The sequence below is a fragment of the Pseudopodoces humilis genome, chromosome 6 (genome assembly GCF_049639895.1).
Source record: "Pseudopodoces humilis isolate 2021_Gansu_Grassland_sample_001 chromosome 6, ASM4963989v1, whole genome shotgun sequence".
Lineage (NCBI taxonomy): Eukaryota > Metazoa > Chordata > Aves > Passeriformes > Paridae > Pseudopodoces > Pseudopodoces humilis.
In genome coordinates this window covers 7,407,077-7,432,777 of record NC_142205.1, presented here as the reverse complement: position 1 = coordinate 7,432,777, position 25,701 = coordinate 7,407,077, and the positions used below count along the sequence as shown (strand labels likewise).

Genomic DNA, 25,701 nt, shown 5'->3' with positions numbered 1-25,701 from the left:
ACAGTGTCTACTTACGGCATGTGTTGTAGTATACCTAAGCCGGTTTTAAAAATGTTTCTTTCAAGTCGTTGAACCGAGTAATTGTTTAAGATGGTTAGGGAAGGGTTTTATCTGTTCATTGCCGTGGCGAAAACTGACCGGATTTGGAAGCAGACCTTTTTGCCTGAGTCTGTGATTCTGAGCAAGCTGTTTGCTGTCTGTTGTTGGTAACTTCGAGCCCTCTGGAAGCAGGAAACTCCCAAAGCCAGACAGGGTGGAGGAGGTAGGGAAAGAAAACACGGGTGGTTAACACGGGAGTAAAATACCAAAATTCTTTCCTTCTCCCTTGTTGAGCTAAGGGAGAGACCTGGCACGTACAGAGCAGTGTGTTTGCTGTTACACATACAAAACACGATATATTTACAGTGCAGAGGCTGCAGTACCTGATCGTTCTCTCTGGCAGGGGTGGCAGTGGATCTGCAGGTGTGGTCTTTAGCCCAGAAGCCCGGTCGGGTGTTAATAGATGCTACGATTGTGTTTTGTTTAGTAACCTGTCATTTAAGATGTCAAAGCTGTCAGAACCGAGGAGGAGAATGTAGAGAACTCAACCCTTAAGCAATCCCTGGCTGACTAGCCAGTGTGTCGTAAGCACTACAGTCTGCTCCTTGTCCCAGGCCTCCTTGTGAGGGCTCTGCAACCACATCTGGTCAAGAATTTCCTGTGTGAAAGTGTTTCCACATAAACATTTGACCTACTTCTCCTTAGTCATTGCGTGGAAGTGTAGTTTCTGGTCTTTTCTTTGAGTTTACTACTGGATGGGGCAGTAAATAAGTGTCAAATAATGCACTGCTGACAGAGCATGGTCTGTGGATGTTGGCACATGTCCACAAGTCCATAAATATTGATGGCAGTCTTCCGCACCATTCTTTTTGCAAAAAGAGTATTTTTTTTGTTACCTAAATATGAACTGTTTATTTGAAAATTTTGATATCTTAATTGTATTAGTCAAAGATATTTTCTCAGCAATTGCACCAACACCATTGTTAAGTACATGTTGCATGAGTAAGCTGATCTAAGTCACGTATCTGTATGCCAAATCAGATTGTCCATATTTGATTTTTATAGACCATGTTCAATGACTGCCAGTGACTTGATTTCAAGATGAAAATTCTTATTTTCTAGTTCGGTGCAACATCCATACCGCTGGCATCAAGAGCAGGAACACAGAAGCTGCAATGATTCACATTCTCTCATGGTTGAGGAATATCAGTGTGGTCATTCAGACCACTGGTTGGAGAGGTAAGGAATAAGTGTAATTTTTTTTAAAATCTCCCCTTTGCTGCATTCTTCTTTAGGACTCCAAGAAAAGCTTGGACATGTTTAGGTTGAGTGTTTTCTTGTAATAGAGTAGCACAGAGTTAGGAGATGATACCTGCATCATGCCGAAAGAAGACCATCAAGTTTGTCTCATTGAAATACATGCCATAGTATTAGCAAGTATTCAAAATGAAAGGGTGAAAGGCTATGTACTGAAGTAGTAGTTTAAGCCCTGTATTGCTGAAGTCTTCAATATTTGTATAAAACTCCCAATAAAACCATTTGCTGTTATTTTCATACTTTCCTTATGCATCTTTATGTGTAAATGTGGGTAGACCATCTTTGTCTCTTCACAGTCCACCTGGTATATTCAGCTGTACTGCAGTTTTTAGTGAGCACCCTATATTTCCTACAGTCCCTTACTGAGGACAATTTGAGATGAGATAGAGTTTTATACTTAGGTAATTCTGTGAATATTTTGCTTGGTTTTTGGATAGTCTAGACTAAAGACCCAAGGTGGAGGAAGTGGTTGAGACTGGTATCTTAGAGTCTGATAGCAAGGGTGAAAAGTGGTTGAGATATGTTCAGAAAACTGAACAGAATGTAAGAGGAAATGTTTTACTGAGTGTACAGGAAAATATTTTTTTATGTAATTCATACATTTCTGAGTATTCCACTGTATGAAGGTGATTTTTATTTTTGATAGAATGTTTAATATTGCTTCATTAATGAATGAGTCTTTTGAAGAGTTTAGGAAAGGCCTTGTATTCAGAGTGTTTTCTATGTCTTTGATGTGGTCATAGTAAGTACTAACAGTAAGGCATGAATGTAAGACTTAAGTGGATGTACCAGCAGTGTTTTGTGTTTCTCTTTCGCTGAGTGGATATGTTCCTTTTCCATGTGGAATCTTTGTCCTGTGTTACAATGACGTTGTCAGCTTGGATGGTAATTTCATCTGTTGATGTGAAACCATTTAGGGAAAGTAAGACTGTCAGCGAAATCTGCTTCTGTATTACTTACATGACTTGCTAAATGTTGAGGCATGAAAATTAACAGAAGAGGGCAGGCTGAAGGTGACTCAGAACTGAGCTGGAGAAGTAACATGTCCGTAGTTTTACAGTTATAGAGATGGTTTTGTCCATTATTGCTGTTTCTGTTGATTAAATGTGTTGCAAGCAGCAAACATTCATGTTGAATTCCCATTATTTTCTAGCTCTACAACATCAGAACACTCTAAGCAGCTTTCCAATTGCCCCCGCTGGGAAGGTAGAATTGAAGAAGGCAAAACAATGAGGACATCAGATAAAAAAATGACAAAGTAGGTCTTGAACTATTATTGTTTCTTGTTGCATTGGTTTTAGCAATAACCATCTTTGGCTCCTTTACTGTGGAGGCTGGTGATTCAGCCAACAATGTAACCACTCTCACCTTAAGAAAAAGCCCTTAGGCTCCAGCTTGCCATGCTCCCCCTGGGGGAGAAAACCTAGCTGATAGCCTGCAGTTGTGATGAGCAAAAAGGAATTGCCCCCCCCAGCATGCCTTGTAGGCCATGGAAATTGTGTACTCCATGCGGATTCTATGTATCCCATTGGTCCTTCCCCTTTGCTCTGCCCCTGAACCCTCTGTGGACTAGTTCTGATCCTCCTGTATGAACCCCTGCTCCCTCTGACTTGCTGGCTCTTCATCCCTGGACACTTCTGAAGAAGGAGCTGAATAAAACCTCCCGAAGAATTCCGTATGAAGGCTCCGTCTCTTTCCTGCTGCGTCACCTGAAGAGCTGCATTCACTCAACAGCCCTTTTCAGGGCTCAGAGCTGTAATCACAGAGCAGCTGCAGACATGCCTGTGCCTCCAGGACATCCTTTTAAGGACACTTCTCTAGGAAGGTCTTGGCATTCTTACCATCACTGCCCACCACAGCAAGTAGCGCCCGAACAGGGACTGCAGCCAGTGGTTCCCTGGAGAAGCGTCTCCTGCAGCATTAGCTGCAGGAATTAAGTCACTCTCGGGTTTTGTCTCTTCCCTGAGGAGAACCCCTTGCGTTTTAGCAAGGGCTATCTGAAGGGTGACCGGGACCCTCCAAGCACCATCTGGGGATTGAAGGAGACTCCCTGAGGACCGGTCGATGGGTGACCATCCACCCAGCAGGTTTCTGTTCGCCCTGCGGGCTTTCCTTGCCCGAAGAAAAAATGTGAGTTTCATTGAATTAGCACTTTTTTGTTTTGCTGCTGAGTGTGGGAGAAGAGTGAGGATGGGCAACAAACTAAGTCGTCCAAAGCTCAGCCTTCCTCAAAGAGATGTTTATCTCCAAGTTGTGGGTGCCCTTGTTGCGAGGAAATTTAAGTTTTCTAAAGGTGAATTGAAATGTTTTGTTCATTGGGTTTTTAAGTATTTCCCAAATGCAACACAGGATTCCCTTTGTTTAAATTCTTTTTGGGATGCCGTGGGGTAAAAGTTGTACTTAGTTTTAGCAGATGGGGATCTTTTAGTTTCCAAGTTTTTATCTCTGTTCCATCTCATTGTTAAGACAGTGGTTGGCTTGGGGAATGTTTCAGGGAATGTGTTGGGAAAAGTTTCGGGTCCCCAGCTGAAATCCCCTTTCCCTCCTTCCTCTCCTCATGTTCCCAAACCCTCTTCCCCGCCTGAGGGGCAATCGGAAGGTGGTCATTCCCATATGGTGCAGGGCTGTTGGCAACTCCCTGACACCTCCCGAACTTCCCTCTACCCGCGCTAGCGAGGGCCCTGCTGCCCTGGACCTTTCCCTCAGCCTCCTTCCAATGCTCTTGTGCTGGCTTTCTCCTTCATCTAGTTTTGCTCCACAAAATGGCACAGGCAACATGGTCAACCCTGTCGTTGTATCTCCTTCTTGTCCAAGTTTTCCCACCCTCACTCCACAAAATGGCCACTTTCCCGCCTCTCCTCCACTTTTTCCTGTGCTTTCCATCACGCCTGGCTCCTCCTGTCCCCCTGCGTCGATGGATGTAACTGCCTTGGGACCCCCCCATTCCATCAGTATCACCCCCTCCATCCCTTCCAGCCTTGGCTCCTCCCCAGTGGTCCAACTCCCTCTCGGTTCCCACGCCACCAGGACTGGAAGCGGAAATGACAGTGACTGGAAGGAGGCCATATTGGCCTCCTCTTCCACCCATCACTTGGCAGCTCCAGTTGGCCTGAAAAAGCCCCATGCTGCTATCTGGAACCTTCCATCCTCCTCGGAGGATGAGAGCAGTGACGCTTCAGACTCCGATTCTCAGTCTGAAGATCACTGGGCCAAAGCCCGAAGGGAGGCCACCAGGGAGGGGGATTGGGAATTGGCTAGTAGGATCTCTGCCCAAAAGCTGGGAGCTGCTTCCCAACGGGGAGCTAAAAGAACTATGTAAGGCGGCAAAGGAACACAGGCAGGGATCACATTTCTTTAAGAATCTAGTAGAAGCTACCTTCTCTGTGCACACATTAGTGCTGCATGACATCAAAAACATTGAACTGCCTCATTTCCCCAGCAGAATATATGCTGTGGGAAAGGCACTGGAAGAAAAATCTAAAAACATTAGCTGACAGCTATGCCAAAGATGTAAATCAGCCCAACTTAACAACTGAGCAAATGGCCAGAGAAGGTAACTTTTTAAAACCCACTGATCAGGCCAGAGACCTGCCTGAAGCTGTTCTGCATGACGTTGCTGCTGCTGCCAAAACATCACTGTCCCTACATCTACCCCCACACAAAGTTTCACAACCATCAAGCAGGGATTCAATGAGAGTTTTATTAAATTTGTTGACAGACTAAAAGTTGTGCTGGAAAAACAGACTGAGAGCCCAGAAGGGCAGAAAGAAGTATTAAATAAAATGGCTATAGCTAATGCAAATGCCCAGTGCAAGGCAATTTTAAGAGCTCTTCCTTTTGACCCCGAACCCTCCATTGAACAAATGGTTGAAGCCTGCACCCGATACACATCATCAGAAAACACTGTGGTGCAGGCTGTGACTAAGGGGATTGTGGGTGGAGTGACTGGAGCATTTACAGCAGTAGCCAAGGACTTCCTAATAAATAATGTTTTAATTGCGGAAAGACTGGACATTTCTTTAAGGACTGTCACGACAAAATACATGAATTGACTACTGCAAGCACCATCCATGGCCACAACAATGCCTGCCATTCCAGCAGCGCCTGAGAAACTTCCAACAGTGCACAGAACAGCCCTTTACGATGACACGAAATCAGAAGCCATTCTTCCCTGCTCTACCATCCCAGAGCAGATGGGAGACCAGACACCAGCTCCAAGAGCTTGGCAATTGCCAGAGCGGTTCAGGTGGGAACCTGGTGCCAGCTGGTAAGCGACCTATCAATTAACTTAATTGATGAGTGCTTCCACAAGAGTCCACCTGGAAAATACGGACCAGAAGACAGTCCTTGGGACATTTTAATTATTGACATGTTCAACTCACCTGAACAAATTTATGTAATTCCTGAGGTGCAGACAATATACCCAGGGGACAAAATTTTTGTCTCCCTTATGTGCACTGATGCGCCATACTACTTATTCCAAGGAACACCAATTGCACAGGCCTTTTTACTGCCACCTGTTTGGAAGAGGTTTCCCTCAAGCCTACAGCCATGTGGATGCAGACTGTGGGTTCAAATAAACGCCGTATAGAGTGTGACCTGTTCTGCAGAGGGGAGAAGATCTGCTGCCCAGGCATGCTGGACACTGGAGCAGATGTTACCATCATTGCCTGTTTTGAGCAGCCAGAAAACTGGGAACTGCAGCCCGTGGCAAGGATGATCTCGGGGATTGGAGGTGTGGCACTTTCATATAGAAGAGAAATATTGTTGTAGAAGGTCTGGAGGGAAAAATGGTGACCATTCGACCATTTGTGGTGAGGGCACCAATTACCCTTTGGGGCAGGGACCTATTGTCCCAATGGGGGCCCTCTCTATCAGTCCCCAGTAGAGATTTTTAGTTGGGGCCGCTGTGGAGTGTGGAACATTCACCATTCCTCGACTCACCTGGAAACAAGGTCATCCAGTGTGGGTCAACCAGTGGCCCCTTTCCAACCAGAAATTGTGTGCTTTGGAAGCCCTCGTGGAAGAGCAACTCTCCAAGGACCACCATGTTGAGACCAATAGCCCTCGGAACTCCCCTGCTTTTGTTCTAAAAAAGCCTGGCAAAGACAGGAGGAGGCTCTTCCTTGACCTCAGAAAGATCAATGGGGTCATTGAGAGCATGGGTTCCCTGCAGCTCGGTTTGCCCTCACCATTGATGCTACCGTGGGATTGGAAACTTCATCATCGATACTAAAGACTGGTTCTTTAATATCCCACTCCATCTCCAGGACGCACCTGGATTTGCGTTCTCTGTCCCCTCCCCTAACAGACAAGGTCCTCTAAAATGGTACCACTGGCTTGTCCTCCCACAAGGGAAGAAGAATTCACCAATGACATGCCAGTGGTACATGGCACACATTATGTCCCCCATCAGGAACCTGCTCCCTGAGGCAGTCATCCTCCACTACATGGACAGTATTTTGGTCTGTGCTCCCACTGATGCTTACCTGGACATGACTTTAAAAAAAACATAAAAGCTACTGAAAGAGAAGGCTTTGAGATCTGGGAAGACAAGATCTGACAAGCCAACCCCTAGACCTACCTCGGACTTCAAATACGTGAGCAGACCATTGTGCCCCAGCAACTGATCATCTGGGACGACCTGAAGACCCTGCGGGACCTCAATCGACTCTGCTGATGCATCAACTGGATACGTCCCCTGCTGGGGATAACAATAGAGGACCTCAAACCACTTTTCAATCTCCTCTGAGGCAGTGAGGACCTGGACTCACCGCGTGCCCTCATGCCCGAGGCCTGAGGCTCCATCACCAAGGTCCAGGAGGCCCTGTCCTCTCGATAAACCCACCAGTATGAACCTAGCCTGCCCTTTAATATGGCCATTTTAGGTAAGGCCCCCTGTTTCATGGCCTTATCTTCCAATGGGAGGCTCACTCAAGGGACCCCCTAATCATCCTTGAGTGGGTGTTCCCCCATCACCAGTCGACTAAAACAATTACCACCACACAAGAATTAATGGCAGTATTGGTAAGGAAGGCCCGAGCTCGTCTCCGCTCTCATGCAGAGTGTGATTTCAATGCATTCACCTACCATTGGCCACTGTCGGGGATTTGGAGCATTTGCTCCAATTAAAGGAGTCTTCAGTTTGCCCTGGATAGCTACCCAGGCCACATTTCAATCCATTATCACAAACATAAATTGCTCAATTGAGCTATTAATTTAGTCCCCAAATATCCAAAGTAAAACCCTTCTCAAGGTTCTGACCATTTTTACTGACAGCTCAGGGTCTTCTCACAAGTCAGTAATGACCTGGAAGGATCCCAGGACACAGAGGTGGGAGTCTGACGTCCAAGTGGTAGAAGGGTCACCACAGCTTGCTGAGTTAGCAGCCGTTGTCAGAGCATTTGAGAAGTTTCAAGAGCCTATAAGTGTGGTCACTGATTCAGCAAATGTTGCAGGGCATGAGGGCAGAACATTCCTTATTAAAAGAAATCTCCAACCCAAATTTATACCAGATGCTTTCCAAACTGATTCATCTTATCTCCCACAGTAAGCATCCGTTTCATATAATGCATATGAGGTCACACACCAACCTCCCGGGTGCCATCGCGGAGGGAAGCAGGAGAGCAGACACACTGCCATGACAGCTGGGATGGTGAACGTGCCGGACATCTTTGCCCACACCTTTTTCTGCCAGAATGTCCCAGCCCTCATGTGCATGTTTCATCTTTCAAGAGATCAAGCAAGAACTATCATGGCCACCTGCCAGAACTGTCAGTCCTTTCACTGTCATCCTTAGGCTCTGGAGTCAACCCCAGAGGCCTCAACAGCTGCCAGGTTTGGCAAACAGATGTAACCCAGTTCCCGTCCTTTGGAAGAATTTGGAAGGTGTCAGTAGATACCTTCTCAGGAGCAGTGTTTGCCTCAGCCCATGTGGGAGAAGATGCAACACATATCATCAAGCATCTTCTGGCGTTTACCACCCTAGGAGTCCCCAAGGAAATAAAAACTGACAGTGGGCCTGCTTACACCTCCCTCAAATTAAATGCCTTTTCCAATCAGTGGGGGGTGAGGCACACCACAGGCATTCCACATAATCCCACAGGCCAGTCAATAGTGGAACGGACCCATGGTACCATCAAGCGAGTCCTTAGCAGTGGGGAGGGACAGAGACAATGTCTCCCACTGAGAGACTCCATAAAGCTCTCTATGTGATTTAATTTCCTAAACTGCTCATTTTCAGAGCCAACCCCAACCCCCTCCCCTCCATACCCTGGCACTTCTCAAATTTGGCCCAAGCTAAGCTGGACAAGAAGCTGCCAGTGCTGATTAAGGATCCTGAGACCGACAAATAGCAGGGCCTTTCCCACTGATTACCTGGGGGAGGGAATATGCCTGTGTGTCAGCTCCACCTGGCCCAAAATGTCTCCCAGGGAAATACATCAAACCTTATTTAGGACCAACAAACACTGCCCCTGACAAAAATATCAATAATTCCTCCAAGTCTACCACAGAACCACAGGATCAAATATCAACTGCCTGGAGATGGAAATGCTGTAAGACACAGCTTCTACAAAGACTACATCACCCCATCACCAGGTCCCAGACCAAACACAACACCTGAAACAACAATGCCAAAAGCTGGGCACATCCTAGCAAGTTTACTGCTACCCCCAGTTGTCCCCTGACCCTCACTTCCCTTTAGACTTACCTCCCCCATGCTTACCTTCCCACTACAGCCCTCTTCCCTCTTTACTAAACTTCCCAACACCACCTATACCTTCATTCTTTTAGTCTTATTAAGGAAAGGGAGGATGAAGAAGGGGGATGAAGAGTAGAGGGGAAATTCAAAGGGTATGAAGATATTCCCTTCCCTTCCCACAAAGGTCTAATAATGTATGTTTATACCCCCAACAGAAGCTCTTTTCCCAGCCAAAGATCAAAAACACCTATCTTAACACCCACCTCACCACCACCAGGATGATCATCTGGATGCTCCTGATGGCTTAGCATGTCCTTGGCTGGATGGTCAGCCAACCCAACCATAACGTGTGGGTCACTCTGGCCAGGAGCCTCCAGCAGAACAATATGTGCCTGCCCATGGGCTCCGTCCATAACTCACTACAGTCATGTCTGCTGGGGATTCCCCTCAGGCCCAGTGAACACCCCTTTGTGGGGAGATGGCCCAACCCAATGAGAGCACTATGGAGGGATGGAACTGGTGGATAGAGAAATTTCCTAAGGCACCGGAGGAACCTAGAGAATTAGACTTGTTGGAGTCATCCAAAGCCATTTTTTGCTTTAACTTTTATTTCCTTAACCCTTCAGATACACTAAGGATGTAACCCCAACCAAAAAAATTTACGATTCAGCCGAGTGGTGCAACTACACAGTTGAGACATCACTTGACTCCTCCAGTTCTGTCTTTCCCAGAGTGCTCCCTCCGGCTGTGTTTCTTCTCTGTGGAGACAGGGCCTGGGGTGGAGTTCCCTCATGTCTCAGAGGAGGTCCCTGCATTTTTGGCCAACTTAGCACCCTCACTCCAAACATCACACTGTTACAAGATTGGAGACAGAAAAACAAATTGGCACGCCAAAAATGTACTCTCACCGGATCTGATGAAAATTGTGATTCTAAATTTACTGATTGGCCAAAGAATTAATGGGTCTCAGTGCCCATCTTCCTCCTGTGGGTGGCCGCTGCAGAAGGCCTGGGCAAAATTTCGCATTTGGGGTGTTGGCTTACTAAACAGGCCAACAGAACATCTAAGGCACTCAGCACCCTCGTCAAAGATGAAGAGATGACCAGACACGCCACCTTGCAAAAAGCATGCAACGATTGACTGTCTCCTGTTAGTCCATGGACTCAGCTGACAGAACTTTGAGGGCTTCTGCTGCTTTTTCCTGTCAGACCACAGCCAGTCCGTATCCAGGAGCATCCAGATGCTCAAAGAAAATGCCAAAGAGCTTCAGATGGAGAAAGACACCAAGTGGTTTATGAATTGCTTTAGACATTATAGACTGAGAGGCTGGGTTGTCTCTTCCCTTAATAATGTGTTGTACATTTTTTTGGTTATTGTGTTTATGTTTTCATGTTTTTACATTTCTTAAAAAAAGCTATAGGGGAGGCATTCTTAATTAATAAAGAAGGAGGGAGTTGTGGAGACTGGTAATTCAGCCAACAATGTAACCTCTCTCCCTGGAGAAAAAGCCCTAAGGCTCCGGCTTGCCCTGGGGGAGAAACCCTAGCTGATAGCTTACAGTTGTGATGAGCAAAAGGGAGTTGTCCCTCCAGCACAGGCCATGCAAATTTTGTGTACCGCATGCAGATTCTATGTATCCTATTAGTCTTTCCCCTTTACTCTGCCCCTGAACCCTCTGTGGACTGATCCTGATCCTCCTGTATGAACCCCTGCTCCCTCTGACTTGCTGGCTCTTCATCCCTGGACACCTCTGAAGAAGGAGCTGAATAAAACCTCCTGAAGAATTTCGTATGAAGGCTCCGTCTCTTTCCTGCTGCGTCACCTGAAGAGCTGCATTCACTCAACAGCCCTTTTCAGGGCTCAGAGCTGTAATCACAGAGCAGCTGCAGACATGCCTGTGCCTCCAGGACATCCTTTTAGGGACACTTCTCTAGGAAGGTTGTGGCACTCTTACCATAACTGCCAGCTGTGACACTTTATCTGCATTAATGAAGATTTGAAACCACAGACAGGCTGTTTCATGTCAGGCCTCAAGAAAGACTTATGGAGGGAGTAGCACTGAGAAAATTTATCTCAAAAGCTACTTCAGTGTGTTTATTTGATATTCAGATTTGATTAGCACAGCTTTCATTTCTGTGAACTACTGAGGCAAAATTTGTGCTCGCTGTCTTATCAGTAAGAATACAGGACAGTTCTAGAATGTGTGTTCATCTAACTTCTTATAAAGCTATTAAGGTTCTTTTTAACTTAATTCTTACTTTCCTTTTCAAGTTCTGTTTCAAGCAACACTGGTAATCCACAGGAAAGGGAAACTGATGAAGTGGTCCTGAGGAGGAGACAGAAACAGATCAATTTTGGAAAGAATACCCTTGCATATGACAGATACATTAAAGAAGTCCCAAAGTAAGTGGCACTGTGTTACAGATTTCCAAGTGTACTCTTATTTCTTCCTGGTGGGTGGGTGGTTGTGGATGTGTGTTTGCGTAGAATAGCACACAGCCTTAGTTCTCTTCAAATGCTTCCTGAGGTTTTTATTGCTGAGTGTGATATTATGTGATGTGTGATATCTCTGGGTAATTTGAGTCAGCTGTCCCAGCACTTTTCCCTCTCAACTTAGTGTCCACTCTCACCTTAGTGTCTGTGGGGCGGAGAAAGGAGAATGCCTTGAAGCTGTGCAAGCACTGTTCAGTAATGCCCAAAAATCAGTGTGGTTATCAGCACTGTTTCAGCAATCAGTGCAAAACACAGCACTACAGGGACTGCTGTGGGGGCAGGTAACTCCGTCTTCAACAGGCTCAGTGCAGTGCTAAATAAAAGAAGCTGGAATTTGTCAATTGCAAAAGTAAAGTGGAAGGAGTTGGAGGTTAGGATAATGTTGAAGCAGTATGAGTTATGCTTCTGTTTTGTCTTTGTTCATGGGCAATAAGGATCAGCTTTTGGCAGCTGTCAGAGTGCTGGACTGGATGAGCCTCCAGTCTGACTCAGCACATTAGTTGTTGCTCTTGTGATCTATTTTTGATAATGTCTTATACACATTTCTGTGAAGTGTTTAAAAATATAAACATTTTATTCATTAGACCACCAATGCTTGTGTGACCCTGACAGGCTAAGGATTCTTTTTAAGGAAAAAGCTCCTTATGTTCTGAAACATTAAATGTTACTGTGTATTGACAGGAACCAGCGAATTCCGGGAGTTCACCCTAGAACTCCCAACAAGTTTAAGAAGTACAGCCGTAGGTCCTGGGACCGGCAGATCAAGCTGTGGAAGATAGCCCTGCATGCCTGGGATCCTCCTGCTGAAGAAACCTGGGATCTGCAGCCCGTGTATGTTACATGGGTGAATTAAGTCAGAGCTTAAGAGATTTAAGGAGGGTTCTGTAGTTCATTTAGAGCATTTCTGACTGGGAGAAAAAAGATCCGACTCAAAAATGGGAGTCTTCTTGAATTCATTGTTTTCCACTGGAATTCTCAGTCTCCAAGACATTCCAGTTATTTAGTCCAAGTTAATGTGCAGTCAGGTGTTATGGGGAGAAAGGCATTTGTTCTGCCTGCAGCAGTACATTCCCTCCCGCTTTGTATTTGCACTGGTGGGCACAAGGTAACATTACGGTTCCCAAAAGCGAGAGACAAAAGCAGAAATTTGGCAATTACTGGTCCTTGACTTTGATAACTTTCCCTCTTTCCTTTTCCTGATGTCAGTGGAACCACAGGTCTCCTAGAGTGACAATATGTTAGAGGATTTGAGATGTTTAGGAAGATGAGAGAGATTTCTGTGCTCTCTGTAGGATGGTGGCAACTGTGTTCAAGAAGGAAATATTTTTGTTTTCACAGCTCTGAATTTCTGTAACAGGGCTGGCTCTGCTGCTTAATGCCACCTCATGCTTTACAAGATTTGGACTAGTAAATTGGGAAAAGAGTGAATGGAATTCTCTTAGTTGTTTACATAGTTTTACCTGAGTTGTAATTGACCAGTGGTAGATGTGGACCTGATTTTCTGCAAGAGTTTCCAGCCTGTCAGTGGCTGTTCCAAGGGAAAGTCTCTTGAGAACATTTCTCACTCAAGGATAATTTTTGTAAATAACTTGTAGTTCTCAAAACAATATTGTACAGCTGTGATGAGTGTGTTTTCGCTTGTTCCACCAAAGGGACAAGAGGGGTGTTGTTCCCTTTACCAGTCATGTTAAACCTGTATCATAAGACCCTATAAAGGAGCTGAATGTTCTGAAATAAGCCCTTCAGATGATCCTCTTTCTACCTGTTGCATTAAATCCACACTCCTTATTTCGTGTCCAACAGCGAAAGGTAGAAGTTGCAGTTTTTACACCATTTGGGTGTCATATGAGATGAACTGTTAATTATTGCTGCAGCTTAACTGTTTTCAGTTTGGAGCAGAAAACCATATCAGTAGTTTTTGAAAGCTTTTCTTTTTCCTCCTGTGTTTAGCAGTACAGAACCTTCAGGTAGTTCCCAGGAACGGTTCTGCAAAGATGAGGATGTTTCTGGCTCCTTTGTGTTTGACAAAAAGCAGAAGAGAAATGAGTGTGAAGATGAATGTAGACAGACTGCCTACTACACACCTGAGAGGTATGAGAGGAAACTTCTGTGCTTAACTTAGGGAAAGAATTCAGTACATGTCAGTGCTGTCAGGTTGTTGTAGGAAATGTTTAGTGTGGAAGGGCAGTTCATACTCAGCTTTGGAGTTTGACACTTTTGCTGTTGATCGCAATCCATCGATGGTACAGAGCACTGAATATGGAAAAAGAAAACAGCATTGAGGAATTACATGATTTAGCAGAAGGAAATGCAGTGTTTTTTTAGCTTCACAGTTTATACAGTGGAGTACTGAGGTTTCTTTAACCACTGCTAGAATGTTCTGAAAGTAGGGGAGCTTTTTCAGAAGCAGGAGTCCCCATCTTAGTCATATTGTGCCTGTCTGCTGAACAGCAGGGAGACTGACTGTGACATGCACTTCCCTGTTTACTGAAATATCTTGTCCTTGGGGGAACGTGTGTGGAGCTCAAAATGGTTTGGCTTCCAAAATGTGAGCGCTTTGCTCAGTGTTCCTCTGTGTGACTGAAGAATCATAGCTCAAAAGAAAACTTCCTCTGTAGCATGTGCTATTATTTAGCAGAACACTGCTAAATGTTTAAACATAGGTGAAAAATGTTATGTGTCTAAAATCTATTTTTGCAGTTCCTGTTCTCCCGATTCTTCTCCAGTATGGAAACGCAGAAAAATAAACAATTCTGACTCCTCTGTGGTTTCAGAGAGCAAAAGCCATTATCTTCAGATGTACCAAACACTGGAAAGGTATGAAATGATTCTCCATGTGGGAATTCTTTGATATTATGAACTGGCTTCAGGAATATGACTGGTATTTTCCCCTCCCTTTGTTAATAGCTTTAATTTTATCTAAATGTGTGCCAATTAATGAGGAAGGGAAATCATGTTGGAATAACTGTGCTGTATGATAGCAAATATTTACAGTGCTCCATTGCAAAGTGTCAGAAGACACAGCACAGGTTGTATTTTGTGTGTGTAGATTTAGGCAACACTAAGGGTTTTGGCAGTTTAGTAGACATTTCACACTAACCTTAGTAAAAATGTTCATACAAGTATGGTTTCTTCTCTCTTCTTAGTCCCCCTCTGAAAAATTAATAGGAAATGTGTTACCACAGTGCATGGATTCAGACATTTTCATTTTCTTTCCAGCCTCACTGACTTAGGACATCAGGGGGCTTATTCAAAGTGCTCAGATTGGGAAGCCTTTGGTGAAAAAGATGAATTAATGACAGTACAACAAAGCATAGAAATAACAACGTGAGTACCCCAGTGATTATGTTGTTGTTTCTGTTTATTGCTTATGCTGTAAAGATGTCCTTTTCTGTTCTTTTTAATCTTTTCCTTCACTGGTTACTACTACTTTTTTTTTTATAATTATTTTTGCCTTCTTCCATTTCCTCCAGCACATGGCATGGTTGTTATTTCTGTTCTTTGAGTTGGCTTTTTCCTGTCTGACTCTCCATCTCTTGCTTTCTGCTGTCTCTGCCATCCCAGGTGATGCTGGAAAATGATGAGCCCCTTTCATACTCTGTCTTGTGGAAAGAATTGGAAGTTTGCCTCTCACTTCTTTGGTCTAAGAGCTGGAAGCTTCCTCTCTATCTCTCCAGAGATTAAGTTGTTTTGTAGTGACAACAGTGATAGTTGTTTCTTTTTATGCAGTGACCCGATTGCAGCCAGTTGTTCTTCAGGATGGAACACTCCAAATCAGAAGCTATCCAGCTTCTTTCTGCCTGACAGCAAGCCCTGCAGAGATGCAGACTGCAGGCTGGAGAGGTATGAAATGCTGCTCATCAGTTGGGGATTCATGCCTATAGTTTGACAGTTATGGAGCTGGTTTTGTCCATTATTGCTGTTTCTGTTGATTAAATGTGTTACAAGCAGCAAACTTTCATGTTGAATTCCCATTTGTTTCTAGCTCTACAACATCAGAACACTCTAAGCCGCTTTCCAGTTGCCCCAGCTGGGAAGGTACAATTGAAGAAGACAAAACAATGAGGACATCAAACAAAAATATGACTGAGTAGGTCTTGAACTATTACTGCTTTTTGTTGCATTGGTTTTAACAATAATGATCTGATGATCTTTGACTCCTTTACATGCATTAATGAAGATTTGAAACCACAGACAGGCTGTTTCATGTCAAGCCTCAAGAAAGACTTATGGAGGGAGTAGCACTGAGAAAATTTATCTCAAAAGCTACTTCATTGTATTTTTTTGATACTCAGATTTGATTAGCACAGCTTTCACTTCTGTGAACTACTGAGGCAAAAGTTATGCTCGCTGTCTTATCAGTAAGAATACAGGACAGTTCTAGAATGTGTGTTCATCTAACTTCTTATAAAGCTATTAAGGTTCTTTTTAACTTAATTCTTACTTTCCTTTTCAAGTTCTGTTTCAAGCAACACTGGTAATCCACAGGAAAGGGAAACTGATGAAGTGGTCCTGAGGAGGAGACAGAAACAGATCAATTTTGGAAAGAATACCCTTGCATATGACAGATACATTAAAGAAGTCCCAAAGTAAGTGGCACTGTGTTACAGATTTCCAAGTGTACTCTTATTTCTTCCTGGTGGGTGTGTGGTTGTGGATGTGTGTTTGCGTAGAATAGCACACAGCCTTAGTTCTCTTCAAATGCTTCCTGAGGTTTTTATTGCTGAGTGTGATATTATGTGATGTGTGGTATCTCTGGGTAATTTGAGTCAGCTGTCCCAGCACTTTTCCCTCTCAACTTAGTGTCCACTCTCACCTTAGTGTCTGTGGGGCGGAGAAAGGAGAATGCCTTGAAGCTGTGCAAGCACTGTTCAGTAATGCCCAAAAATCAGTGTGGTTATCAGCACTGTTTCAGCAATCAGTGCAAAACACAGCACTACAGGGACTGCTGTGGGGGCAGGTAACTCCGTCTTCAACAGGCTCAGTGCAGTGCTAAATAAAAGAAGCTGGAATTTGTCAATTGCAAAAGTAAAGTGGAAGGAGTTGGAGGTTAGGATAATGTTGAAGCAGTATGAGTTATGCTTCTGTTTTGTCTTTGTTCATGGGCAATAAGGATCAGCTTTTGGCAGCTGTCAGAGTGCTGGACTGGATGAGCCTCCAGTCTGACTCAGCACATTAGTTGTTGCTCTTGTGATCTATTTTTGATAATGTCTTATACACATTTCTGTGAAGTGTTTAAAAATATAAACATTTTATTCATTAGACCACCAATGCTTGTGTGACCCTGACAGGCTAAGGATTCTTTTTAAGGAAAAAGCTCCTTATGTTCTGAAACATTAAATGTTACTGTGTATTGACAGGAACCAGCGAATTCCGGGAGTTCACCCTAGAACTCCCAACAAGTTTAAGAAGTACAGCCGTAGGTCCTGGGACCGGCAGATCAAGCTGTGGAAGATAGCCCTGCATGCCTGGGATCCTCCTGCTGAAGAAACCTGGGATCTGCAGCCCGTGTATGTTACATGGGTGAATTAAGTCAGAGCTTAAGAGATTTAAGGAGGGTTCTGTAGTTCATTTAGAGCATTTCTGACTGGGAGAAAAAAGATCCGACTCAAAAATGGGAGTCTTCTTGAATTCATTGTTTTCCACTGGAATTCTCAGTCTCCAAGACATTCCAGTTATTTAGTCCAAGTTAATGTGCAGTCAGGTGTTATGGGGAGAAAGGCATTTGTTCTGCCTGCAGCAGTACATTCCCTCCCGCTTTGTATTTGCACTGGTGGGCACAAGGTAACATTACGGTTCCCAAAAGCGAGAGACAAAAGCAGAAATTTGGCAATTACTGGTCCTTGACTTTGATAACTTTCCCTCTTTCCTTTTCCTGATGTCAGTGGAACCACAGGTCTCCTAGAGTGACAATATGTTAGAGGATTTGAGATGTTTAGGAAGATGAGAGAGAGATTTCTGTGCTCTCTGTAGGATGGTGGCAACTGTGTCCAAGAAGGAAATATTTTTGTTTTCACAGCTCTGAATTTCTGTAACAGGGCTGGCTCTGCTGCTTAATGCCACCTCATGCTTTACAAGATTTGGACTAGTAAATTGGGAAAAGAGTGAATGGAATTCTTAGCTGTTTAAATAGTTTTACCTGAGTTGTAATTGACCTGTGGTAGAAGTTGCAGTTTTTACACCATTTGGGTATCATGTTAGATGAACTGTTAATTATTGCTGCAGCTTAACTGTTTTCAGTTTGGAAAAGTAAACTGTATTTTTTGAAAGCTTTTTTTTTTCCTCCTATGTTTAGCAGTACAGAACCTTCAGGTAGTTCCCAGGAACGGTTCTGCAAAGATGAGGATGTTTCTGGCTCCTTTGTGTTTGACAAAAAGCAGAAGAGAAATGAGTGTGAAGATGAATGTAGACAGACTGCCTACTACACACCTGAGAGGTATGAGAGGAAACTTCTGTGCTTAACTTAGGGAAAGAATTCAGTACATGTCAGTGCTGTCAGGTTGTTGTAGGAAATGTTTAGTGTGGAAGGGCAGTTCATACTCAGCTTTGGAGTTTGACACTTTTGCTGTTGATCGCAATCCATCGATGGTACAGAGCACTGAATATGGAAAAAGAAAACAGCATTGAGGAATTACATGATTTAGCAGAAGGAAATGCAGTGTTTTTTTAGCTTCACAGTTTATACAGTGGAGTACTGAGGTTTCTTTAACCACTGCTGGAATGTTCTGAAAGTAGGGGAGCTTTTTCAGAAGCAGGAGTCCCCATCTTAGTCATATTGTGCCTGTCTGCTGAACAGCAGGGAGACTGACTGTGACATGCACTTCCCTGTTTACTGAAATATCTTGTCCTTGGGGGAACGTGTGTGGAGCTCAAAATGGTTTGGCTTCCAAAATGTGAGCGCTTTGCTCAGTGTTCCTCTGTGTGACTGAAGAATCATAGCTCAAAAGAAAACTTCCTCTGTAGCATGTGCTATTATTTAGCAGAACACTGCTAAATGTTTAAACATAGGTGAAAAATGTTATGTGTCTAAAATCTATTTTTGCAGTTCCTGTTCTCCCGATTCTTCTCCAGTATGGAAACGCAGAAAAATAAACAATTCTGACTCCTCTGTGGTTTCAGAGAGCAAAAGCCATTATCTTCAGATGTACCAAACACTGGAAAGGTATGAAATGATTCTCCATGTGGGAATTCTTTGATATTATGAACTGGCTTCAGGAATATGACTGGTATTTTCCCCTCCCTTTGTTAATAGCTTTAATTTTATCTAAATGTGTGCCAATTAATGAGGAAGGGAAATCATGTTGGAATAACTGTGCTGTATGATAGCAAATATTTACAGTGCTCCATTGCAAAGTGTCAGAAGACACAGCACAGGTTGTATTTTGTGTGTGTAGATTTAGGCAACACTAAGGGTTTTGGCAGTTTAGTAGACATTTCACACTAACCTTAGTAAAAATGTTCATACAAGTATGGTTTCTTCTCTCTTCTTAGTCCCCCTCTGAAAAATTAATAGGAAATGTGTTACCACAGTGCATGGATTCAGACATTTTCATTTTCTTTCCAGCCTCACTGACTTAGGACATCAGGGGGCTTATTCAAAGTGCTCAGATTGGGAAGCCTTTGGTGAAAAAGATGAATTAATGACAGTACAACAAAGCATAGAAATAACAACGTGAGTACCCCAGTGATTATGTTGTTGTTTCTGTTTATTGCTTATGCTGTAAAGATGTCCTTTTCTGTTCTTTTTAATCTTTTCCTTCACTGGTTACTACTACTTTTTTTTTTATAATTATTTTTGCCTTCTTCCATTTCCTCCAGCACATGGCATGGTTGTTATTTCTGTTCTTTGAGTTGGCTTTTTCCTGTCTGACTCTCCATCTCTTGCTTTCTGCTGTCTCTGCCATCCCAGGTAATGCTGGAAAATGATGAGCCCCTTTCATACTCTGTCTTGTGGAAAGAATTGGAAGTTTGCCTCTCACTTCTTTGGTCTAAGAGCTGGAAGCTTCCTCTCTGTCTCTCCAGAGATTAAGTTGTTTTGTAGTGACAACAGTGATGGTTGTTTCTTTTTATGCAGTGACCCGATTGCAGCCAGTTGTTCTCCAGGATGGAACACTCCAAATCAGAAGCTATCCAGCTTCTTTCTGCCTGACAGCAAGCCCTGCAGAGATGCAGACTGCAGGCTGGAGAGGTATCAAATACTGCTCATCAGTTGGGTTTCAGGGATATTTTTTGCATGTTATTTTAGCAGCTTAGTTGCTTTTTGCTGTAATTCAATCAAAGCATTTATTATAAACATTTGATTTTTAATTTGTATTTAGTTAGTTTTACTATTTGTTTTTGAGATGTGTTGATACCTATGTTTAAACATAGAAATTACATAGAAATACAGGACATCTAAATTATATGAATATGTAATATTTATTTGTTGTGTGGTAAAATTCTGTCCTTCCGTTTTCATGTTACAGTCTGTGTTAATTTAAATGGATTGTAACTGTATTTAGTATTGAAAAGTTACCATAGTAAAGCCACTTAGTCTCTGTGTTCTGGTTTTATTTTTTGTAGGCTTAAACTTTGTAGCAGTTTACTGGAAGGACATCAGTCAGAATACCCTAACAGAGGGTGGGAAAGTGCAAATGCTGAAGATACAATATTGAGGAGAAAAATCTAAATAACAAGGTGAGTTTGTGCTGTTCTGTTTAAGTAGCCCATCGACAGTATCATTCTACAGAATCCAGCTGTTAAATCAGTTTATGTTTTATTTTATTAGTGTTTTATCCCATCCTCTTGCACTTAATACAGCATCTTAACTTAAAACATCTTATGCTTCAGACCCACTTAATTGAAATTGCTACCTGCCAGCCAGAAAATGTGTTTTTATCTCTCAAATTAAAAGTGCCAGGTTTTTTAAGTATTTCAGTAGCACCTTTTCTGCCTCTTAATGTTTTTGTGATGAAGTCATGATTTAGCATTTGCAGCAGTCGATTTTATTGAAAATTTTCTCTTGGACTGTAGATTCCCATGTGCTTTAATAGGATGGGTGGGATTCTGAGTCAAACAGATTTTATTAGCAGTTAGTCTTTTGTGTAGTTAGATTGTCTTTGATCTGCATTTGATGCAGGCTCGGAAACATGGACTAGGATATAAATGTCTGTTAAACAGTGATCTTTGAATATTTTGCCTTTTAAAACTCATTAAGAATATGGCCAAAGTAGTTCTACACTTATATTTTGAATTATAGCAATGTAAGGAAAAGGCAGCTAGAGCTTTTAAAAAATTATGCTGATGGCATTTTTCTTTTTACTTTATTGATTTTTAATTTAAATTCTTTGAGCATGAATAAGATTTAACATGCATTCACTTTTCTAAAGAGCTAATTCAATATTTGAAAATATGTAGTTTCTCTTTGTATATAGAAGTATTGAAGAAGGAAATTCTCCTGTGACAGAAAAAGACTTGAAGAATAGGGATGTAGTCTGAGATCAGCAGATCGAGTCTTGGAAAACTGGTGCTGTCATGCAGGATCTGCACTGAAAGAGGAAGAGATTTACAGTCAGCATATGTGCAATCAACATAAAGTGAAATTATTCAGGTAAAAGAAGCATCTCTGCATCACAGTTAAGGGGTTTTCTGGTTTCCACATAGTTGATATTTAGCTTTTTTGCAGCAGTCTTTGTTGTAAATAGGGCTGTATTAAGGAGTGTATATATTCAGTGGGCTTGTAATCACTTGTTCTAAATGACAGAAAAGTTCTGTTAGATGTAGAATGTACAAAGTGAATTAAGCACCTTCTCTGTGGAGCAACACGTTGGTTTTCTGGGATGGAAAGGTCAGTATTTAGAACAACATTGCTTTTAATCTTGTCTTTTAGGTGTGATGAGCTCTAACTCTTAAGCGTCAGGAACTTTATCTGTGGATGTTTAATCTTGCTTGAAAACCAGATTGTGGTTTACATGGTGGAATTCCACACTATGTTCCCTTTTGCTAAAAGAAAATTTCTTAAACAGGAATAAATGTGAATGTATCTCATTGCTTTCTAGGGAAAAACCTTAGTCAATAGGATATTTAAGATATGGCAGAAATTTGTTAATTAGGATTGAGATAAAAGACTGTTTTATGAATTAATAATGACATTTAGATGAAAAAGAACAAGAGGTTGGGAAAAATAGGCTCAGCTGCTTCTTTTTCTCTCTGACAAATACTCTAGGAATGTAGGGTATCTAGTAATGTATTTTTTCAGTGATTTATGTTCTCAAAATGTTCATACTAGCTGTAACACTTTTTTTAGTATGGACAATATAGGTTTCTCCTTTATACTGCACTGTAAGTTCACCAAAGGCAGTGCTTTGTTCCATTTATTGCTACTGTGACACTACAGCTTAAAAGAGGAAATATTTTGCTGTTAATGCCTGGAAATAGCACATTTATAAAATGCTGTTACATGCTTTTTTGTTTAGGTTTCTCCAGATCTTTATAAGGATAGATTGTTTTCTGCAAGCTGTGCCTCAAGTGTAAAATTTCAGATTTCATGAAGTCTGTGCTTCAATGACAATGGATGTTCCTTAAAGCTTTTGTGAGGACATTCCCGCTGTGCCTGCATTGGCAGGTGACATGTGCTTTATATTTCAAAGACTGCTTCAGTTTATGGATCCTGGCATCATTCCCTCTGGAGATCTTGTTCCTCAGAGTGTGCTGATGTTTCACCAGTGAATTGGTCCAGTGTCAAATCAGACTGAAGAATGCAACCTCTCCAACCAAGGAACCTCCTCTGCTCCACTGGACCAGAATTGGACACCCAGCCTGAAGAACTGCTTCAAAAGAATGTAGATAATTTCAGCCTTCTCCAGTCATTAATGACAAGCTGTTAATAACTTTTGGATTGGGTGATCACCCATTTGGCCTACTTATTGTTCTCTGAGATGTATTAAGCTGGCATTTAAGACAGGTGAGAGAAGTGAAAGGAAAGGTAGATGGTTTGTCAAAATCAGATCCTTTTCTTGAAGGGGCTGAGTGACTGTTTTTTTTGGATTTTGCTTTTACATGTGTTGCAGCCTGACCCAAAGAGCCAGTCTACAGTAAAAGAGTAGAAGAGGATGCATTCAGTGCCTGTTGTTCCTACAACTATTGGGGATGAATAGCAGTATTTGCAGGTGTGGAGTTGCTCTTATCCAGGCTAAGGGTTGTGATGGTATTGGGATAGGCTCTCCTTTTTTTTACTCTGCTAGCGCTGTATGCAGAGCAGAAGTTTGAAGTGAGAGCTGTTGCTACAGTGGTTTAGATTAAATTTGTGTGCCAGTTATAAGAATTTTACAGCTCTTGTGTAGCATGGACTGAGATACCAATGTCTGCTAGAGCTGGGAGTTGTCTCTGCAGGAGTTTGGTTTTGCTTTCTGTTGCTGTGGGGCTGGCAGTATCCAGGGCCAAGAGCCCATTGTGCTGCTGATTTGGAAGCTGCTTCCCCAGAAACTACTCTCACTCCCAAAATGTTATTTCCAGGCATGCTCAGGCATTTTTCTCAGCACAAGGGTGTATCAGTCACGCACCACAGAGCGCCGAGCGTGTGTGTACAAGGGACACATCTGTACAGCACTTTTCTAAGAGGTAATATTTAGAACCTTATTATTCCAGTCTGCATGTTTCCTTGTGATTTATGATGATTGTAAATAAGGGAATGTGTTACATTTTTGGCAATTTGCCTTTATGCAGAAGAATTAAAGACTTTAAATTTAAAAATCCTTGTTAGTCTGCTTTTGCAGTTGTGTTGTCAATTTGATTATAAAAGGAATATGTAGGTTCAGTAGTCCTTTATTGTTTGTTTTAGGGTGTTTTGTTTGGTTTGGGTAGTGATTGTGGATTTTTAGCCCATGCTAAAGGGAAAAAGAGGAGTCTTCAGAGATTAAAATTATGGCAGTTTACAATGTTTTGTCCACCCCCTCAGTTTGTTCAGGGCATTGTAACTTAGTGGAAGGGAGCAGCTGAAGTCCCAGCACCCATTCTGCCATGGAAAGGTGTCCTGCTGGAGAAGATGGAACTGCTAGGTGAGAGTAATTGGCTGTCGAGAAATACTTCAACTCATCTTAAGAATTTGATGAGTATTAAGAGTCCTTAAGCTTTTACTTATGATTGACAGGGCCTGCAGTGGATTTTGGGAGACATCTGCAGGATTTGTAATTCAGCAATTACAATTCAGTCCTTAAAAGATCTTTCTATTTCTTGAAGATACTAGACTAGACATAGCATAACCAATCTGCCTGTGGCAGTTAAACTTTGGGCAGATTTATTCCCTAATCCAGATTTTGTTGAACATAGCTTGAACAAGCTGTGGTAGCACAAGGGAAGGAATGAAACAGCAGATGAAGTTTGAGGTCTACTAAAGTCATTTCATGCAGTGCTGCCGCTGGATGTAGAATCATCCTGTGTTCTAATTAGTAACCTCATTAGTCTAAACAGAACAGTCAAAACTGGAATGCAGCCTGTCCATGTACTTGTTTACCTACCCAAGGCTGTCTGACACAGAGTTTACAACTGAGGTAAGTGAAACAGAAGTCTGGCGCTCCACCTCCAGTTCTTCCTTTAATTTTACCCAACTTAATTAAATCTCCTCTGCATAAATCTGTGCTCAGTTTGTAATTAAGCCAAAATGTACCCTGAACTTCAGCAGACAGGTTTCAGTTTCAACCTAGAAGTGGCAAGTATCTTCTATTGGCATGCTGCCACTGAGAGAATCTCCTTACAGATGATACATTATCTGTGTTTCTGGAAACCATCCTTCACTGCCAGTCCTGAAATGCCACGGGTTTTGTGTGTACTTTGTTTTGTTTGTAAACTCCTATGGGGTCACAGCTGAGGAAATCTCCTCTCCTTAAATTCCCACCATGGTGTGAAACTACTTTTCTGAAGGATTTTTGTTGCTGTCAAGGACAGAAAGATGCAGTGCAGCTGTAATCCCTGAGCTGTGTCCCAGCAGATAGTTCTGCTGGAAAAACTGAATTTAATTTGTGTATAGTGTTGTGCTAAAAGTACTGTGAGCTGCCAGGCTGTAGCTGTCCTCTGTCTGCCTTGCTTGGCTGTGTTCAGGTAAACATGCTGTTCTAGCTTAAGTCAGAGCCAGGCTGAAGGGAAGGAAGTTTGTTTGTGCATGTTTTGAACCTCTGCTGAACTTCAAGCATGACCTTGGTTCAAGAACACAGATCTGTTTTCCAGAATAGTGTGTGTGGGAAAGGAGAGGTGGTGCCAGCAAAGCACACTTTATGTAAGAACGTGGATGCTCATGCAGATGCTACACGAGAGTTTGTACAAAATTTACTATAGTAAGGCCAGGCAACAGGAATGGGGTTTTCAAAGTAAATCCCTTCATGAATGCTGAAGAGTATCTATTTAAAAAAAGAAGAAATCAAAACCAAACACCACTTGTTATTGTGTACTCAGAAAGTTTCTCCAAAACCATTGCTGCACTTCAATAGTTGCCTTTGTGTTTTAAGCTGATTAGAAAAAGCCACCAAACAAATTTTTGTTTGCTACTTCTGCCATCTGTTTTACCAGACGTGATACTTGGGGACACTTAGCAGTGCCTCGTTAATAATGGTTGTATTTGATGGTCTTAGAGGGCTCTTCCAACCTTACTGAACCTGTTTTTGTAAGGCTTTTTCAACCTTAGTAATCCTGCGATTGTAAGGCTGACATCTCTCTGAAGTGTCCCACCAATCTTGAGGCTGCAAATGTATTATTGTTTAAAGCTGTTTCTGTTCTGCTGGAGTTCTTCAGGTTGTTTCTAAATTACTGTTCTAAAATGTGTGTGCCCCATAGCACGGACAGGATCTCACTATGCATGCATGTGCAAGTAAAAACCTCAGAAAGGCCCAAGAACCTAAAGGCATAGCCTCCTCGTGTCATTACCCAACCTTCTTCACTGTAGATACGGAATTTAATGCCATGTCATTGTGAACTTAAGTGGTAACCGTCTGGGCTGGGGTTTGAGCTGGGGCTTGAAATATCCTGTGCGCTTTATCGACTGTAGAGCTGTGCCGAGGAACCGTCATCCTTAATATTTAAATCGCGGGAATTTGTGTTTTTCTTTTTGTTTGGGATGGGGTTTTTTTTCCCGCTTCACGTGAGTCCCGCCGCAACCGCGCGCCAAAACCGCGCGCCGCCGC

General features: G+C 42.7%; 1 protein-coding gene across 7 annotated transcripts; it reads left to right on the top strand.

Annotated features, from left to right (window-relative positions):
- The first annotated feature begins 1,147 nt into the window (after positions 1–1,147).
- Positions 1,148–25,404, top strand: LOC106629128 (uncharacterized). Of its 7 annotated transcripts, XM_088056478.1 has the most exons (20): positions 1,148–1,278; positions 2,510–2,614; positions 11,330–11,461; positions 12,233–12,382; positions 13,502–13,642; positions 14,252–14,368; positions 14,771–14,878; positions 15,281–15,394; positions 15,537–15,641; positions 16,009–16,140; positions 16,912–17,061; positions 17,847–17,987; positions 18,597–18,713; positions 19,116–19,223; positions 19,626–19,739; positions 20,114–20,227; positions 20,948–21,140; positions 22,006–22,493; positions 22,600–22,698; positions 23,045–25,403. In XM_088056478.1, the coding sequence occupies exons 1-16, from the start codon at positions 1,232–1,234 to the stop codon at positions 20,217–20,219; spliced, it is 1,887 nt and encodes a 628-aa protein (XP_087912604.1). In that variant the 5' UTR covers positions 1,148–1,231; the 3' UTR covers positions 20,220–20,227; positions 20,948–21,140; positions 22,006–22,493; positions 22,600–22,698; positions 23,045–25,403. The 7 variants fall into 7 exon arrangements, with proteins under 7 accessions (XP_087912604.1, XP_087912605.1, XP_087912602.1 ...); XM_088056479.1 differs by lacking the exon at positions 22,600–22,698 and having other exon boundaries at positions 23,045–25,380; XM_088056476.1 differs by having other exon boundaries at positions 22,600–25,380.
- The last annotated feature ends 297 nt before the right edge of the window (positions 25,405–25,701 follow it).